This window comes from Lepidochelys olivacea (genome assembly GCF_965140295.1).
Source record: "Lepidochelys olivacea isolate rLepOli2 genome assembly, chromosome: 2".
NCBI lineage: Eukaryota > Metazoa > Chordata > Testudines > Cheloniidae > Lepidochelys > Lepidochelys olivacea.
This window is the reverse complement of record NC_140412.1, coordinates 47,129,485-47,149,706: the sequence shown is the minus strand read 5'-3', so window position 1 is coordinate 47,149,706 and position 20,222 is coordinate 47,129,485. Positions and strand designations below refer to the sequence as shown.

The following is a 20,222-nucleotide window of genomic DNA, read 5'->3' as shown; positions in this document are numbered from 1 at the left end:
TTTAAGAACTGTTTTGCCTTCCTGAAAGAGGAAAAAGTGTCTTACTTGAAAGAGCTATACTATCTGGGACTCTAAAGTGATGGCAACTGAAATATGTTTTGACAGAGAAAGCAAGGCTTTGTTGACATTAGCATTCAAATGGAGTCCAAGTAATGGTCTTGAAGATGTCATTCTGGTCCTTGCAGGGGAAATTGTGAGAAGGGCTTTAAGAGGTTTGGCAAGTTTGAGGATGATAGAGGCCAAGGAAGATCTGGATTTAAAACACTGAGGGCAGAAAGTTGCACCTTCAAGGAGTTAAAGCTGAGACCTATGGACAGATCTTCATGCAACAGTTGAATAGTAGCCAGCATCCCTGGGGCTATTCTTTATTCCTCCCCTTAGAAAAATTTCTTTGTGCCAAGACTTTCTTTCTAGATGAGTGCAATGTAAAGATAATTTGTCCAGAATATCTTAAGTCAGATAACAGCTTAGAGACAGAGGGAAAAATATTAAGCCCAGGTCAGAGGGGAAGCGGTGAGACCAAAAAGGAGGGCTACCATAGCTGATATATGCTACTAGAATTACTGTCCCATCCACCTTTTATTTTTGTACTGTGTTGTGTCTTGGAGGAATGTGGAAAATGCATAGCAAAGATTGTGACCACTGATGTGACAGAATATGCATCCCAGAGGAATCTGAGTTCTCTCTGGAAAAATATTAATCCCTTTAGCTTTTTGTCAGCTTGCAGACAGGTCTGCCTGGGGCTGCGCTAGCTCTGTCTGGAGTAGAAGACCCATTCCATTTGGCTTATTGATTGCCTGTGGAGCCAGTTGGTGTTGATGATGCTTGAGAGTGGTTAAGGACAGAGATGAAAGACGAGGGGTAAAATTTTCAAAAGCACCTACATAGATAAGGGCTTTGAAGGTAAGGACCAAATGTTTGTCTTCGATATAGTGGAAAAAGGGGAGCCAGAGGAAGGATTTGAAGCATAGTGCCAGGATCAACTAGGAAACAGCTTGGCAGCAGTGTTCTGAATGGACCCAAGGTGGGTGTAGTTAAAGTTAGAGAGGAGGTGGTTCCAATAGTTAAGATATGAGATTAAACAAGAGGTTTGACAATCTGAACAAGGAAAAGGTTGGTTCTTAAAGATATTGAAATGCAGAAATTTCAAGATTTGAATATAGCTTGATTACAAGGGTTCAGAGAGGGAAGTGTCGAAAGTCTTGGATGTTGGCAGGAACAATGGAGCTCGGTCTTTGCCATGTTCAATTTAAGTTACCAGATCAGCCAAGACAGTGATTCTCAATCTTTCCTGACTACTATACCCCTTTAAGAGTCTGATTTGTCTTGCATAACCCCAAGTTTCATCTCACTTAAAAACTACTTGCTTACAAAATCAGACATAAAAATACAAAGTGTCACTGCACACTATTACTGAAAAATTGCTCACTTTCTCATTTCTACCATACAATTATAAAATTGGAATATAAATATTGTACTAACATTTCAGTGTATATTGTACAGAGCAGTATAAACAAATAATTCTGACATTTTAGTTTGTACTGACTTCACTAATGCTTTTTATGTAGCCTGTTGTAAAACTAGGCAAATATCTAGATGAGTTGATGTACCTCCTGAATACCTCTGAGTACCGACAGGGGCATACGTACCGCTGGTTGAGTACTACTGAGCCAAGATGTGGAATAGGTCCTGAGTAGTGAGGCACATAATTGAGTCATAAGCACAAAGATGGTGGTCAGAGCCTATGAAAGTGGGTAAGACTGCCTAGACATTTCATCCAGGCTGTGGAGCACAAAGGACAGATATGTGGAAAACAGCTACTGAAAGAGAGGGGAAGGGGAAGAAAGACCCAGCAAACAACATGCTGAAGGGAATAAACATAGTAGCAAAGGAGAGCCATGGAAGCCAATGGTTAACACGATTTCAAATACTAGATGGTCATAAAGTGTCAAAAGGAGAGTGAAGATGGAGCAGAAGCTTCCTTTGTCCAGGAAGAGAACAGTGGAATGAAGAGGGTAGAAGATGGGTATTTCAGGAAATGATTGAAAATGTGGTTGACTCAGTTTGGGCAATAATTGGAAAGGCAAGTGAGGTCAAGGTTGTGGTGTTTAAGATGGAGACTAAAGGATGCTTATATTGTGCAGGGAAGAAAAGTGAGAATGGAGCCAAAGAGGGTGAGAAGTGGGATGGGATGGGGTCCCGGGAGCAGATGAAAAGGCTAGAGAACAGCCAAGAAACCTTAGTGGTAGCAAGTGGGTGATAAGGGCCTGCTGGCAATCATGTCTAAGACCCGAGATGCCTGCCAGACCGCATGGAGAGGTGGAGGGGAAGTGCAGCACAAGCACTAGACTGCCTGAGGAGGGATGGGGGAGAGCACAAACCGTTTTGAAATTTTTTGATGACGCACTGTCTGCTGGTCATCGAAGCACTCACCTAGGATGTGGGAGAACTGCGTTCAAAAAACTGCTCCAGAGCACATCCCGCTTCCCAGCTGAGTAACTGCTGGGCTAGGACTCTCTCCTATTGGAGCAGTTCTACTGTATATGTAATTAAATATTCATTGGAGCAGGGACTTGAATCTGAGTCTCCCACATCCCAAGTGAGTGCCCTTACCAATGAGCTATAGTCAGTCTCTCTCTGTGACCTAATGAATATTTATTTATACAAGAACAGCTCTTGACATGAGAGATTGAGACTCACTTCAGAATAACCTATAGCCTCGTGGTTAGGGCATTCACCTGGCTTCAAGTTCGTGCTCTGAATTATGCATGCTTCCAGTTGTCTTTAGTGACAGGTATCAGGTCTTAAGTGTGCTCAGAGCCCATGGGATCAGGCCCTGGTAGCAAGATAGCTTTGAGAATCCTGCTTTGGAGCTCAACTTGAGTTAGGAGTCCAATCCACAATGTGGTGTCAGCATTTAGGCTCCTACTAGGTTAGATGGCAGGTGACTGGGGCCTTTGCAGAATACCAATGGTGCCTAAAATTTTGGACTTAAGTATCTAAATGCCTTTATGAATCTGGGCCATTAGCCCTGTTTCACAGGTAGGGAAACTGAGGCACAGAGCAATGCATGGACTTGACCAAGGTCCCCTAGCAGGTCAGGGGCAGAGCTGAGATATCCTGACTACCACTGCTCCCATTGATAACCTTTTCTTCATCACCTCAACTTTGTCAAGAATAATTATTCTCTCTCTTCCTTGGTTCACAAGCATCCCCCTTCCCATACAGAGAATGAAGTTGTCGTCTTGTGGCTTTTGGAGGACTTCTGCTTATTTTTCTTGGACAGAGCCCCTTTCTGTTTGGACAAGGAGTCAAGAAATGGCATTTCTCCTCATTCGAAGATAAGTAACCTGTGCAGAAGGAAACTTTCCCAGAAGAGGAATAGAAAAAGGGATGAATGCTCATTACAGCCACAAAATAAATCAGTAAAATCAGGCTCCCTGAACATGCAGAGCTACTGGCAGGTTGAGCAATTCTTAGCATTCTCTTCAACGTGCTTGAGCTGTATCTGTCCTGAGGAAGATGTGTGCAAGCCATTTGTGAATGATGGAGATGTGTGTGTAAAAAAAAAAAAAGCCTTCTCAATTTCATCACATACCTTTTTCCTCACCATGTGAAAGAGCTGTGTCTTCTTTATAAGCCAAATACTGCGGCCACATATGAGTACATTTACACATGGGAATAGTTCCCTTAACAAGTGCTTTAACTTGAAGCACTAGGGCCTATACATTATATACTTTTAATTTGTTAGTAGTGCTTACTGAGATTATAGAAATAGAGGTGAAGTGGGTTTTGAAAAGATTCCTAGTGCTTATGATGACTTAACACAAATGGTCCCAATAAATAGGTAAGCAGGTTTTGATTCTTTGTATTATTTCAAACTCATTGATACAACTCTTATTCCTACTGGAACAGAACAAATGATGAAAGTTTAAAAATGGATATTTGAGGTGATCTGATTTCATTAAAGTTTTGTTTAAAATGAATATTTTCATTATAAAACAGTACAGTAACTTCACTTATTAATTTGGTACATGCCAATACTGAAAAGCTCAGGCTCTCCTCAGCTTTGAAGACACCAACTTTGAAAATAGCAGCAGACTGTTTAACAATTTGAGAAGTCAAGGATTTATGTTAGGCCTTCACCCCAACCAGTGAATGAGAGATCTAAGAGCCAGACTCGTAGGGTATACTGTATTCATAATGGCTCATCACATAACTGCCACTCTTGTGAGAGCACTGACTATTGCTGACAAAGTTATATATTGGAATCTAGATCAAGCCTGTTACGAAAAAGCAGTATCTGGGTGTTTAAAAAAAACCTCTGACTACTTGCCATGTAAAAATAAATGTATGTTTGATAGCTGGCTACATACGACAGCTGTAACGTACACTGATCATTTCAAGGTGGCAGTAACCATCTTGCTAACACATGGAATTTCTCTTATTGGACCAATGTCTGTTGGTGAGAGACAAGGTTTTGAGCTACACAGAACTCTGGGAAAGAAGCAAAACTTTGTGTAGCTCAAAAGCTTGTCTTTTATTGGACCAACTTCTGTTGGTGAAAGAGATTACCTCACCCCCACCTCTCATGGCTACAACAACACTGTAAACTACCTACAGTGGTTTAAAACAAACAAATTCCCCTTAAACTTAAGGTAACTTAACTTCAGCACCTGTATGCATTTCTGCAACAGAACTGGCTCTGTTATTTAAAGTGAAATTTTGTAAGCCTCTTTTAATGTGATGCAAGGTTTTATTTTAAATATTACCTATGACTCTGTCCATATTAAGTTTGAAATAGTAGCCACAGCAGTAAATATCATTGTGGAGGGCAGAATTCTAAAACTTTCCTGCCCACTATAGACAGGGATTTTATTCTGACACCTATGTTATCCAACTGGTAAACAGCATTGTTGTTAGTATGCTCAGAATAAAATCTCTCTCCACACCAGGTGAAGGAAAGCTCATCTAGAACCTGCTAGCCATGATTTGACTTGTGGTTAACAGGTCTGGTTAACTTTTTATTCACATGGTGCACAGCATTAGATGTATTCAAAGAAACTTAAGAGGTCTGTGGATGGCAGCAGCATTCTGAAGACTGCCCAATTTATTCAGAGTCAGAAAATGAGGTTACTGCCCCCCACTATGTCTGTTTTATGTAGTTTATGTATTTGTGCTTTGAGCCCTATTGTACAGCAAATTATTACTGTTATACAAAAAGCTAAACAAATTAACCGGGTCTTTTTTCAGAACAATAGAGTAATAGCAGAAGTGTATCTCAAACCAACAGAAGAAAGCTTGAAGTGAAGCCGTAAATATCTAGAAAGTTGTACTATAGCACTGCTTTAAAGCAAATGAGTTTAAAGTCTTGAAACCAGAAATGTGGACTCTCTAAATGCCACAACAATGTAAAACTGGTTCTGTTTTCCTTTAATAAAAGCAGGACTTAAAACAACTCTTACAGGTAATTTAGACTTCCCATATATATTGTACACTGGAACCAGCAACCAGGGTATCAAGATTTTGCTGTAGGTTCATTGTAAATTCTCTTGAATTTATCTTCTCCTTTTCACATTAGGATCATATCTGCAGTAAGAGGGGGGGAAAAATGTTATAAGTAAACAGATACCAACTATTTATTTCAGATATTCAAAGCTAAAATGTTTGATTTAAACAGTTAAAAGTTGACATTTCCTTTTCTGATAGGGTCAGGAGTACCCTCTACTCCCACCTAAGTCAACAGATGTTGAGGACGTTCAGCCTCTTGCAGCACTGTTTTTTATTGCCAGTAAAATAAAGAGAGTTACACCTGAACTGTGTGCCATTTCTAGAATTTGTGAGTAGTTTTTGTTAAAGGTAACTTACTACCTTCTGGGATTTTTAGATGCTTTAATATTGCAATCAAATGAAAATCTGTAGACACATTTCACCATGAAAGCTATTTCTTGCTACAAGAATTTTCATAGGCTAATACTGAAAGGACTTCCTCTTAATAACAATGAAGTTACCGACAGTGACCATGTCATATGGTACAGCTCAGTTCAGGGAAGCATTTACCAATCCCTTCCACTTCTCCTCCCACACTTGATTCTTCTCCAGCTCCTTCCTACCACTTGATCTTTTAATGAACTTTTTTGATAGGGTACAAAATGATTAACTAGTGCCCAGGAATGTGTTTATACTTTGAATTCAAACCCTGTCCTTTTTTTCTCTCCAGGCCTGCCTCCCACCCCCAGCCCAAAACACACACAAAAACCCCTTCTTTGCTTCTAACCTGCTTTGTCTTCACAGATAAATAGGTTACAGCCACAACCAAATGATCAGACAGTTTTACTTCCCTTAAATCGGATTCTATTTACTCCGCTTTCTTTTCTCTCTCAGACAGGAAAATGTCACAACTTGCGACCCAATTTACATCACCACTTAACTTGAAATGTATTACAGGTCATTGCTGTTTCTTGGCAACTCATTTATCCTTTTTGGGGAAACAATGAACTGTGAATAACTATCACAGAATGCATCCTGTTAATACACTAAAAATTTGGAAAGGCTCCTTACATGTTTGAATATGCTATAATTCTTTATACTGCAAATCACTAGTTCAGCTGGTGAATTACAGATGTGTTCTGTAATAGCGTACAGGCTTTTTTTTTAAAAAAAAAATCACATTTTGTTTAAATTAGACATAACTGATGGCAATTCAAGTCCCACAGCTACTTCTAGTTCCCTCAGATAGGGAAACTAAAGATACTGCATATACCTTCTGGCTGAGTGAAGCAGGATGTTTGACTATTTCTACACTACGCCACTTTTAGCTACAGGGCTGTTGCTACAGCCATGTTGCCTAAAGGCCCGCAGTGTAGCCGCTGTTTGTCGGCTCCCCTGCCACCAAAGCACTGTTCACACCAGCATTTGTCATCGACAAAACTTTTGTCTTTGGGGCGGGGGAGGGGGGAGAGGGGTTTAATACCTCTGAAAGACACAAGTTTTGTCATTCAGTTGCCAGTGAAGACATAGCCCTATGCTCAACTTGATGGCATTTCTCTGCTTGTCTGGCTGGCTATAATGCTGTATGCAGGAGTGTTGTAGCTGTGTTGGTCCCAGGATGTTAGAGAGACAAGGTGGGTGACATAATATCTTTTATTTACACGACAGCTAACGTTGGCATGATTTATGGCACTCGAGGGGGTGAATAAATCACCCCCCTGAGCAACGTAAGTTACACTGACATAAGCGCTGGTGTGAATAATGCTATGTCAATGGAAGAGCTTCTCCTGCTGACATAACTACCATCGCTCGGCTGGAGTAGTAAAGCTGACAGGAGACCTATTGCCTGTCAGCTTAAGAATGGCTACACTAGTAGAGAGTACAAACTGTCTAGTGCAGCGGTTCTCAAACTATAGGTCAGGACCCCATTTTAATAGGGTCACCAGGGCTGGCATTAGACTTGCTCAGACCCCGGCTGAAGCCAAAGCCCCAGCCCAAGCTCCACTGCCCGGGACTGAAGCTGAAGCCTGAAGGCTTCAGCCCTGGGCAGTGTGGATCAGGCTTCAGCTTCAGCCCTGTGTGGCAGGGCTCAGGTTACAGCTCCCACCATCCAGGGCTGAAAGCCCTCTGGCTTTGGCTTCAACCCCCTTAGGCTTCAGTCCCCCTTCTTGGGATCGTGTAATTTTTGTTGTCAGAAGGCAGTTACAGTGCAATGAAATTTGAGAACCTCTGTTCTAGTGTAGCTGTACGCTGGGACATAAAGAAGGGGGAGGGCCAACCCTCAAATAAGCAACTGAATCAACTAGAAAAAAACAAAAAACCTCCTGCCATTTGGGAGTTCTAAAAGTGAGGCTTAATTTTACTTAGAAATCCTGTCAGCCACGGCCAGGGCAGTTGCTCCCCTACCAGGGGAGAAGGGATCCCACTGCAGCCTCCCAGGCCTGGAGAGGGTGAAGAACCCTGAAGAGCAGAGGTGAGGAGGGTGGGGACACTGTATTGATGGTGGGTTCTGAGCAGATGGGGTGAGTGCTGGGAGGGTGAACTGAGGGTGGTGGGGTTCGCTGGGATACAGGTGCTGAACTGACAGAGGTGGTGTTGATGGGGACTGGAGGACTGAATTGGGGGGGTTGGGAGGGGAGAGAACTGATTGGGGACTGGAGGACAGGATTAACTGCTGAGCAGGAGACAGGCAGATGTGGTGGTGAGAGCTCCTGCAGCAGGGCCAAAATCACCTTATCCCGTACAGGGGGGAGAGTGGACAACACTAATTGTCACATGCACACACCCTGGGGATCAAGAAACTGACCTAAAATATGCAATATAAATTTTTTTTAAAAATAAAGTCATGATTTTTGAAGGTCTGACTCGATGTTTCATCTCTGGAAGTTGGCAATACTACATAGTTGCTATTTGGGAATTTAGTGCTCCTGATGAGGTACACATGAATATAATGCTGTAATTGTTTGACTGCTGCATCCGATCAATTCCAAACACCCAGGGAATGTTCTAGGCAGCAATGGGCCTATTGAGCATGGTGAAAATTGGGAAGGAAAAATGGGTGACACTCAGAGGCCCTTGCATATGGTTATTAGACCCAGCAACTTCAACCACTTCTGTAATTCTCTAGAGATCAAACTGGCTGACTGCAGCCACTGTTCAGCATAACATCAATCGCACCCCTCATCTCTGCCCATCCTCCCAAGAGAGTTTAACATGTTGACATTGTGAATGATCTATTATCTCCTAAGATGGGTACAACACTACAAACTATTAACTCCCAGACAGAAAAAAAAACCAAAATAAAATAAGGGTGAGTGGGAAGAAGGTGCAGAGTCTTTGAAAGGGGGACCAGATGTGGTAGCTAGAGTACACAGAAACGCTAGCATATGGTATTGGGGTGGGAGGAGCATGCAGAGGCCACAAAATGAGGGAGAGGATTACAGGGAGTCCCTGAAAGAAAGAGATGGAACACAGCGAGCTCCTGGGATGGAATGGAGAGATGCAAGGAGCCCTGGGCATGTGCAATGAATTCAGACCACAGAAACTACAAAGTGTGAGACAAGACCTGGCATGCTGTGTGGAGTGGAGCTTTTCTTTCTAGCTAGCCTTGATCTCTGAGTGCTGCTTGACTGATTCTGCTGAACACATCTTCAAATGCTATTCTCACAGAAACCTGCAGCTGCTAATACTACATGACACTGAACCTGCTCCCACTGAAGTCATGCAGGATCAAGGCCATGATCAGGATATGTCCAGTAGCAGCAGGTTGCAGCGTGTCTAAAATTGAAATGTTTGTGTTACAAGTTTCCACCACACAAAAGATTTACATAAATACAGCAAATATTAAAACTAAATATCAAAAGCAGCATGAAAATAAATTGGAGCCTAGGTAGAATTCTATGGTGAAGGGTGTTTTTATAAAGGCAACAACAAATGTATTCCAGCATGTTTGATGATAAAAATGGTGGCATTCTTTGAGATTTGTGCTCTTATTACTACCACTTCACAACAAACATTCTATGGTAAGCAGCATTCTTTAATTCAGTTTTGCAATAATACTTGTAGACTAAGCACAAGATTTAATCTCACATCCTGGGCCCTACCAAATTCAGGGTCCATTTTGGTCAATTTCGCAGACAAAGGATTTAAAAAATCGTAAATTTCATGATTTCAGCTATTTAAAACTGAAATTTCACCCTGTTGTAATTGTAGGGGTCCTGACCCAAAAACGGGGGGGGGGTCGCAGTACTGCTGCCCTTACCTCTGCACTGCTGCTGATGGTGGTACTGCCTTCAGAGCTGGGCATCTGGAGACCGGCGGCTGCTGGCCGGGAGCCCAGCTCTGAAGGTAGTACCACCATCAGCAGCAGCGCAGAAGTAAGGAGGGCCTGGTATGGTATTGCCACCCTTACTTCTGCGCTGCTTCTGGCGAGGCGCTGCCTTCGGAGCTTGGTGTCTGTCCAACAGCTGCCTTTCTCTGGCCGCCGAGCTCTAAAGGCAGTGCAGAAGTAAAGGCAGCAATACTGCAACCCCCCTAAAATAATCTTGTGACCCGCCCCCCCACAACTCCCTTTTGGGTCAGGACCTCAATTTGAGAAACACTGATTTTCCCCATGAAATCTGTATAGTATAGGGTAAAAGCTCACAAAAGGCCAGATTTCACGGTCTGTTTTTCATGGCTGTGAATTTGTTAGGGCCCGACTCATATCATATTCTACTGCCCTGGCATTTCTATTCTTTTTTACAGAGGAGTTTGGATTCTGCAAACTGTGATTTTTACATAATTTTTTCAACTGTAGAATTAAACAATCAGAGCTGGAATTTTTCTGGGTTCTTCCACCCCTAGTTAAAAGTTCCAACAGTAGCAGGTTTAAGGAGCAATGAAAAATTAATTCTTTCTAAACAATCAACTTGTTAGAAGAAAAGGAGTACTTGTGGCACCTTAGAGACTAACCAATTTATTTGAGCATGAGCTTTCGTGAGCTACAGCTCACTTCATCGGATGCATACCGTGGAAACTGCAGCAGACTTTATATATACACAGAGAATATGAAACAATACCTCCTCTCACCCCACTGTCCTGCTGGTAATGGCCCACCTGATGATCACTTTAGATAAGCTATTACCAGCAGGACAGTGGGGTGGGAGGAGGTATTGTTTCATATTCTCTGTGTATATATAAAGTCTGCTGCAGTTTCCACAGTATGCATCCGATGAAGTGAGCTGTAGCTCACGAAAGCTCATGCTCAAATAAATTGGTTAGTCTCTAAGGTGCCACAAGTACTCCTTTTCTTTTTGCGAATACAGACTAACACGGCTGTTACTCTGCAACTTGTTAGAGTGACTCTTGTGATTACTGAAAAAAAGAGCTCTAGCAATAATTACAGAACACTTCGTTCCACGTTACAATCTATACATACACATACAAGTAAACTATATAGTTTACAATACATATCATACAATTTGCAAAGGTTGGAACGGCACAGAACAATACAGTGACTTTTAAAGAGAAAAACTGAATAAAGAGAAAGACTGCCTCAGGGTGGGCTTCCATTTTTGTTTATTATTAGAGATTGGGTTAGGAGTCACATGCCTAGGAAAAGAAGATGTAGAGAGGCAGAGAACGAACTGGTCAAGGAATGGTGTGGAAGAAGAATCTAAATGTCCTCGCTAAAGAAGGCAGACAGGGAAGGAGAAGTAAAAGTAAAATGAGGTTATCAGCAGAAAACTGGTAAAGAAGGTTTATGAAAGAGAAGGTGTTTTACACAGGGTAGATTTAGAAGTGTACAAGATACAGCAGCATATCAATGTCTTGAGCCAGTATAAGAGGTGTCACCTCACTCCTGTGGCTTGGGCCCTGCCCTAAACAGAGGGATTCTGTGACTTGTAGTCCTGTCAGGAACCACAGAACCATAGGAACTGTAGGCTTCTAACAGCATGCTGGGTATAAAAAGGCCTGCTTTATTCTGGAGAGAGAGAGAGAGAGAGAGAGAGAGTGGGAAGATGGCAGGACCTGCTGACAGTCTTCTACCAAAAAGGAAACAAGGGAAGCGCAGTACTGATCTTTTCATGGAGAAAGGGCTGAAGCCTGGAAATGAATGGGGCAAAGGCCCATTTAGGATCCCTGTGTGTAAAGGTGAGAGCCCCTCTGTGAAAAGTGCAGAGGGTCCCCCCCATACTCTGATTACAGCACAATAACCCAAGCAATCTGTTTTTATTTTGGACAAGTTTTGTTTATGCAGGAAAGGGGAGTCTCTGGTTCAGCCAGAGCAAAACCTTCCAACCAATAGGGAGACAGGCACTGGCAAACTCTGATGGCAGGGAGGTAAGCTGCATCCTCACAAATAGGAAAGTGACTCTTGATTCAAACTTAATGCCCCGGTTCCTGGAATTATAGGCTAAAGTGGTGTTTATAAGAGGGAGATGAAGCGGCAGCAATTCTATCTGAGAAGGCTCTAATTACCAATAAGACTAGTAGTTTTGAATGTTACATTAAAAGGAGTTATGTACGGCCCAGGAACTGATGAAGTTTAAGGTATAAAGAGAGTTAGGAAAGAGCAGAAGAGGATGTCAATTTGGACACGTTCTACTCAGAAGTGGTATCAAGAAAGGAGACAGCCAATGGAGCATTAGCCATCATGGTTTAATTAGAAAACTGAAATTTGTCCAGAAAAGAAGTCAGTGATATATAACATATCAGATCTTTTAAAAGCACTAACAAAAAAATTCCTTACCTAAAGAGATCATCAGCAAGTGATTCCTCTCTTGCATGCCGATTCTGTTCCTGACAAAATAAAGTAAATCTCTTCAATATTGTTCATACTAACACACTAGTCCTGTACTGAGACATCTTTCTGTGAATACCTCACATACAATGCGTTTTACAGGAATGTCAGATTATGGTTTTCAATTCTTAAAGTAGGCCACAGTTACAGAAACCAATCTGAAAAATGATCGGACACCTGTGGGTATGTCTTCACTGTAGTTTTAGCCCTTGCTGTTACATGTTTTTGCCCAAACCACTCATCCACATACAAAACCCTCAAGCAAGTGTTTATTTGGACTTTGAATTTATGCTTGCGTGCATGGGTAGAGGTATGGATTAAAGTCAGATCGGTTGTTTAGCTCAAGCTAGAACTTGCCTACTTTGCCCTGAAGGTGCAGGCAAGATCAGTTGAGGGCTGAAAGTCCTACAAAACCCTTTCCCACAATTTCCTCCGAAGGACCGAGACGTTCTCCCACAATTTACTGGGAAAGAATATTAGAGAGTTTCTGCATCAAAAGACCATTGGCTATGCCCCCAGACATGTATGGATGAGAGCAGAAATAATGAGGACACAGTAACAGACGAACAGCTTTGTTGTGGGAATGCTCATACTCAGGCTAGGCTAACTCAAATGCTCAGACCCAGGTGGCAATTACCCCAGCTAACTGCACAGTGTAGCTGTCCTGTGTGTCAAACAAAAATGAAAGGGAGGGGAAAATATCCAGGCCTTTACATTACTTGTCATAACGGAACTTTCAAAAACAGGAATGTCTGACTAAAACTGCAACAAGCAGAAACCTATTAGTTGGTCAAAATTTTGAGTTTTGTCACAATTAGTTTTAAACTCTGGAACTAGTTCAGCGGTGGTGTGAAGGCAGACTCCTTTACACACTGTCAAGTAGCTGTGAGTTAACATCACTTATGCCAAGGAGATGCAAGTTAAAGTAATGGATGACCTACTTCAGTTTACAACTACCTATACCTTCCTACTACGGAGCTTTTTCATGCAGTGCTATCATCCTTCAGCAACTGAGTTTGTACTGCACCAACTTTGAATTTGAGTAATTAAGTCTAGTCTAATACAGGTGATGACTTATAGGGGTGTGTAAGTGGTATGTTGTGAGTCTACGTTAAAATCTATACTGTGTAAGTGTAACATGTACGCTTTGGTGGCGAAAAAGGAAGGGGCAAAAGAAGCTGCAAATTTCACCATTTTAAACTGTCCTCTGAGTTTGATCCCTTGTGTTGCTATAAAATTTTAAGAGTTGAGCCAGAGAAGTGCTGAACATCCACAACTAAAGACAATACAAGCTGCAGATCTTTAGCATCTCTCAGGGTTAGGCCAACATCCTGCACGGTACCTTTTTACGCAAACGATATTCTAAACTACTTTGAAAAATTTGCATAACAGCACACTCTCAAACTGTGGTTTGCTGACCTCTTCTAACCGGAGTTGCTTCTGTCATGGGAGTAAAGCATCTATGTCTGTTTTCAAGCGGCGATACTTTGTTAATTGGAATCTGGGTTATGATTAATTTTAGGTCTTCCAAAGGCTAAAATTAATCATGAGCTAGAGGGTGAGAGGGGAAAAAAGAGTCAGAACCTCCCTGCTCTGTGGCTCATGTCCTTCTCATAGAAATTCAACAATGAGTAAATTTGTGGTGGATGCCAAATTAGGATAACAAGCACACAAGATGGCAAATTGCAAAGTGGCCAGGAGAGATTATGCAGTGCTATACTGCAAGATAAGATCTAGTGCTGAAATCAACTGGTAAAATCAAATCAGGCAGAGGAAATAAACAGCAAATACAAAAGTAGGAATGGAGTAAAAAAATCAAGAAGTCCCACCTATCACGTTCTCTCCTTAGTACTGTCTTATTACCTTTCCAATTAACCAAGTAATACTGATACCACAGCAAAGATATGGAACCTGGAGTGGGAGATTGGGATAGGATGTGGCCCATGAGAGGAGCTTTTTTTAAGAAGCAGCACACAAAATCAAAAAGTTGAGAACTGCTACAGCAACATATAAATTACATACAAATGGCAGGATGTTCTATAGTGAAAAACACAACCTTCAGTCTCCTGATTACAACATTCACATCTCATACATATTTTGCATCTGAATATCAACTGCATTCTAGTCTGTGAGCAGACCATCAGCAGTGCTGCACTGAGCGCCTTGAAAGCTGAGGTCGCTGAGCTTGTTAATGTAAACATTTTCACTGCCATACTCAGAATTCATGCAGGGCTGAGCTTCAATAAAATGTTTATTTCACTCAGTCATGAAAATCACTTTCTCCTAGGTCAGTGCCTTTTACTTTACAGCAGTCTCCTCTGTACTAACAGTCTAATAACATTTTAAAATCTGTTCAAACATTTTATTAATATTACATATCAAATTTATCCAAAAGAATCAGTAGAGTGTCAGCCTTGTCAATGAACCCCTTTCGTTTATTTGGGTCACATCCCTAACGTCTTTTTGGATGTGTTAAGTGGCAGATTCATTCCGCACATAGGCTCAACTTTTAGTACAGAGTTGCCCTATTCTTGGGAAGGACCACAGTTGTTTTGTTGCCTGGAAAGAATTCCTTACCTCCATTTCCTGCCTTAACCATTCTTCCAACTGTGAATTCTTTTTGGCATGGTGACCTATTAGATCTGATCCTCCAATAATGTGTGGAAGTTGTCCTGCTCCAGGATAAGGTACCTGTTGGACAAGAAACTTTTGCTGTTATAGTGCAGGCTGACAACCTTGTAAGACCAGAGTAGCCACCTCTAGTAAATTCACAGTGGCAGAACACCTTTCGTCCAATCTGTCTAACAGTATCTATGCAATGAACAGTTCTACTTAAATAGCACACCACCTGCAAACTGCCAACTCTCCCCCAAAAGAAAGACTAGTTATATTTTCATTTGTTAAATTAATAAGCTAATACATTTAAAATGCATTTTGAAAACAAGAGAAACTGATACTTTAAGTTTCTAATCCAGTCTGATGTAGAGAAGAATTTGTAATGCAGAATCCAGCAAAACAGAAAGGATGATACTTTCAAAGATACTGCATGTCCTATTAAACAATTTTAAAATGCCACTTGGAACTATGGTAGGTACAATATTTTCATACAAATGTGATTTTCAAGATGACCATGTCCATTTAAAGGCATTTAAATTTTTTACTTAAGTGTAATGTATTGCATATCTTAGATTACACTCCACTTTCTCTTTAAATTCTGGGCTGAAGCTATATTCCTACAATGAACACAAAGTTTTGTAAAAGTCACTTTCAGAACCCAATTGATTTTAGTTTTATAAGACATGCATTTTAGTAGTATGTTTTAGAAATCCAAATTTTCAAAATGTAAAACTTCAAGCCAATATATGTTCTCAATATGTTATTTGAAAGTGACACAGTAAGCCTAAGAAGAGATACAACCTGACGTTATGATACTGTTCAAGATCACAGTATCATTTAATGAATCAGCCTGAGTAAGAACTGCACAAGCCTCCAGAAAGAACACAGGTCTCTAGGTAATCATGTGGTGGGAGCAGAGATGGCCTGTGCCTGCTGATGGAGGGACAGGGACGCAAGTGAGGGCAGCCAGCTTCAGTACTGCTACTGAGCATGCTCAGTCCATGTGAAGGTGCTCAGTACAAGCCAAGGAGCGAATATGTGGAGCACATGACTCCGCATGCCCCCCCATGGGTTGCCTCTGGGTGGAAGGTAACCTTCTCTGGTATCTGTCTGATAAATTAATACAAAAATAGCCACAGTATTTTGCTCTTCACCACAATGGTGACAGCAAGTTAATAAAATATAAGTGGAAGTAGAATCTCTAAGAATGCCTTTCATCTAATAACATTTCTTTTGTATTATGGCAGCACTTACATAGCTATTTCAAACAGTGCCATCTTGTGGTAGTTTAAAATATGCACTCACCTTTTTGAATTTCTTAAAGTTGTTCAGTTGCTCGTAATCGATTTGTGCAGCAACAAGACTATTTGGCCTTGGATGGCTAACAACCAGTGATCTAAATTCAGTCAACAAGAGTCTGCTGGGCAGATTGCTGGAGACATCTTGAAGTCTGTCAGTGTTCTTGTGAGAGGAAAAAGGGGAAAGGAGAACTTCAAGTTGTTCAGTAAACTAAGAGCCTATTTTAAGAGATCAGAGAATGTACACTTGACGGGTTAGAAATGGAAGGCAGATATTAGCTCAGAACAGTCTAGATAAAGCTTAAAATTTAAAACTAGATTTCTAGTAAAGTAAGGCCTGGTCTAAACTTAAGTGTTATCCCCACTCTGGGGAAACTCAGACCCAGGTGGTTCCTCTCCTTGCCGTGTGGTTTTGGGGGGGAAACTGCAGGAAGGAACCAGGTTTGGGTTTGGGTCTACACTGCAGCTGGAGATGTAGTTCCCAGCTCAGGTAGATGTACAAGCACTAGCTTTGATCAAGCTAGCATGCTAAAAATAACAGCGTAACCACTGCAGTGTGGACAACATCATGGGCTAGGCAAACTGTGGGGCACACCCAGAGGAACATTCGGGGGGCAAGTGGCAATGCCAGGCAGCTTGTGCCAGCTCCATGCAGTGGGGCCTGGGCCAGCCCCCATGGAGGGAGGTGGGGAGAGAGAGCCACCTCCACCCAGACTCACCTCAGCGGGCCACTCACCTTGTGAGGAGACGGGGACAAACAGATTCCTCTAATGGTAAGGGGGTGGGCGACTGGAAAAGTTTTCACACCACTGGACTAGTCAACTGAATACGTACTTAGGGTCTCAGATGGGACTGTATTCTGGCACGTAGTTTGTGATGCTGGCTGCACTGCTATTTTTAGCAAACTAGCTTGATCACAGCTATCGTGTGTACATCTACCCGAGTTTGAAATTAATCTCCAGCTGCTGTGTAGATGTACCCAGAGACTCCAGCCCATAGGAACAGCTGCAGAAGCAGCCAAATCAGGGACCTTTGGACATTCAGAGAACCTTCTATGGTTTGGACTGGACTTTCTCTGCCCTGTGCTGATTGGCTGTTTGCTTCAATCCTCTCAATCTCTTCATGTCATCTTCACTCCATACCTGCTCTCTTAACTTCTTCTCCCCTGCCCTGTCCCCCTTACCCCCTCTTTCTTTCAGTGCCCTTTCTTCCTTCATTCCCCCCGACCCCCATTTAGCTGATCTTCCAACCCCTCAAAATTATGGAACCAATATGACATTTGCTGCCATCATATTTTTACTTTGCTTGTGTGTTATACCCCTTCCCCCACCCTGTGTCTGTCTGGTCTATTCAGATTACAAACTCTTTGGGACAGGAACTCCACTACTATTTGTACAGTGCCTAGCACAAGGAGGGCTTATTCTTGGCATATGATTACCATAATAAACACATTAATAATAATATTTTAGTTAAGGGTGTGATTTATTCTACTGTAATAATTTTATGCCAGTGAAAGCCCTATTATGGACACAGTTATAATATATATCCAATATAAAGATGACTTCTACTGGTGTATTTATCTCCCTTCCCCTATGGTAATAATCTATATGGGATAAGCACTTTTATACCAATGTAACTGAATCCACACAAGAGAAGTTGGTGGTGTACCTGTACATCTTTGACTATATACTGATATAGTTAAAGTGGTACAATTTTTATGTTTAAATAAGCCCTCATTCATCAAACCCTCCTATGTCTACTGCACACATATGAACTTAGTTTTAAAAGCAAAAAACTGGTACATTTCCTTCACATTTCTCAGTATTAACTAATGCTAGGTATTCCTTACATTGACTAGTTTCTTACCAAAACTGATGATTCCTGCTTAATCTCAATTTTCTTCTTTGAAGTTGGAACAGTGCCAAGTTCGTTTTCTTGCTGTTTGACCAAACAATTTTAAAGAGCAGTCATTGTAAATGTAAATTATGATCACATGTTTTAAAAAAAAATACCCTGGACATATACTTTAACAATGCGTTGTTCTCATAAAACCACTGTCCCTGGTTTGTTCAGATTACTTTTTTTAGTATAAGAAAACAAAGTGTTTTTCCTTAAAAATTCATAATTCCTAAAATCCTACCAGTAAGGATTATGAAAATCACTGTAAGTTTTCAGGTATGAATGAAACTATTAGTTTTCTATTTTAAATTATATCCCAGAGCTCATGGTCAGGAAATAACTAGATGTAAGTGTCAATTTGGGAGCAATCTTGATTAGGATCAAGGCTAGTCTCCTCAAAGCCTGTAGTTAAAGAAGGGAGAGCAGACTACTACACATCACAATTTTGCTCAATAACTAATAACTTCCTCTAAGGCTTTTCGTTTTCTGCTATAAAGGTGTGTTGACGTCACAAGTGGTGTTTGTTATGAAAAAATCCAGTGGGGAAGGTGCTAGTATCAACTCAGTGTTTTCTAAATTGTTTACTTGCAGTGGCCCAAGTGGTCAGATTAGATTAAAATTTTGTCTTTTATCAGAAGTCCCCTGACGTTTTTGGCTCAATACCAAATATGTTCTTTCACACCAGAAAACTAAAGTCTTGTCTACACTTTTACCTCAGCCACATGACCAGAATCTCAGTACAAATCAGACCTCAGAGTCCAGATTTGCAACCTCAGATTCCAGAATGTGTGCAAAAACATTTATCTGACCTCTGAAAAGGGACACAAACAAAGAAGGATTCCAGGCCACAGTTATCAGGCAAGAACTTGTCTACCACATGAAGAATTAAGCTTATAATAAATTCTTTAGTTACTATAAGTGCGTTATGTCTAAAGAGTCTTGAGAAGTGCTCTCTTTCAGGTGAATGTCATCAGCTTCCTTTATTTCAACAAACAAGTAATTTTCGGTTCCACAATATAGGTGAAGTGAGGGGATTCTTTACTGTATAATGTGGAAAGTTATCTGATGCAAAGAAAAAATCCCATTATTATTTTTACTGCACTTAGGCCAGGTCTACACTAGGTAATTTTCCCACCAGTGTAGATTAAGCTTCAGCAATTTGTGGTGTTTTTACCACCATGTCAATTAAACCTAATCCTTGCTCCCTTAACACCTCCAAATACACACACTTGTCCCCTATGCTTGTAATAATATCCTTCTCCCAAGCATCTTCTCCTGTCCTCCTCCAAGTAACTTATTTTTAATTAGACCAAACAGCCAGTGCCTTCTAGTCTTCCTCTACGACTTTACTTCATTCTCAAATTTTAAAGAGTCAGTAATCTCAAGCTCATAACCACACAATCAATCATGTCAGCCCTTATTTGTTATAACCCTTATTCCTCCGTTTGCCTGCTGTCATCACTCACATTGTCTAACTTTGATTATACACTCTTTGGGGTAAAAACTAGGGCAACCAGTTTTCCAATATTAGGGGCTGTCTTATATATGCAACTATATTTCCTTCTCCTTCCCCCTGGAGAAAAAAAAAATGTCACGATTTTTCACACTTGCTATCTGGTCACCTAAGTAAGAACAGTTTTACATTTCTACAAGTTTTGTGTAAATTTATGGTGCTGTATAAATGTGAAATAAGAACATTTTAAACTTTGGTTTCTTTCTGCAATCTGAAGATAAAAAAAGTTGTATAACCTGTGTGTCCAATATCTGTTGTTTAGCTAACGGTCACAGCATGCTAATCTGGGTGCTAACCAGTTGACACATTCTTGGCTTTTCCAAGTGGCATGCTTTCAAAACTTCAGAATGTACCTCTAGAAAAGGAGTTTTCATTGGCGAGCAACATTAGTTAATTTACTATTGTGAATAAAAGTGTGGCTGATTTACTGTGGCAGCCCAACAAAGACTGATATATGGAGTCAGCATACAGAAGAGCATGTTTGGAAAAAAAATGGGACAGTGCTTTATTTTAGGAAAGAATCTCTGTGGCAAACAGAGGAATATTTCCAAAGGGGGAAAAAGAGAGAAGTCACAATAGCCGTTTACATTCAACCAAAATGTTTCATCACTTACAGTTCATA

The 20,222-nt window shown here is 41.1% G+C and overlaps 1 protein-coding gene across 1 annotated transcript in view; it reads right to left on the bottom strand.

Moving 5' to 3' along the window:
- Positions 1-5,073: 5,073 nt before the first annotated feature.
- NBN (nibrin) overlaps positions 5,074-20,222 on the bottom strand; it is a 63,668-nt gene continuing 48,519 nt past the window's right edge. The window contains exons 12-16 of the mRNA XM_084619608.1: positions 18,055-18,126; positions 16,196-16,351; positions 14,852-14,965; positions 12,224-12,273; positions 5,074-5,589 (exon numbers count right to left, since the gene is read on the bottom strand). Coding sequence (XP_084475734.1) covers positions 5,559-5,589; positions 12,224-12,273; positions 14,852-14,965; positions 16,196-16,351; positions 18,055-18,126 — 423 coding nt within the window. The 3' untranslated portion in view covers positions 5,074-5,558. The remainder of the gene's footprint in view (positions 5,590-12,223; positions 12,274-14,851; positions 14,966-16,195; positions 16,352-18,054; positions 18,127-20,222) is intronic.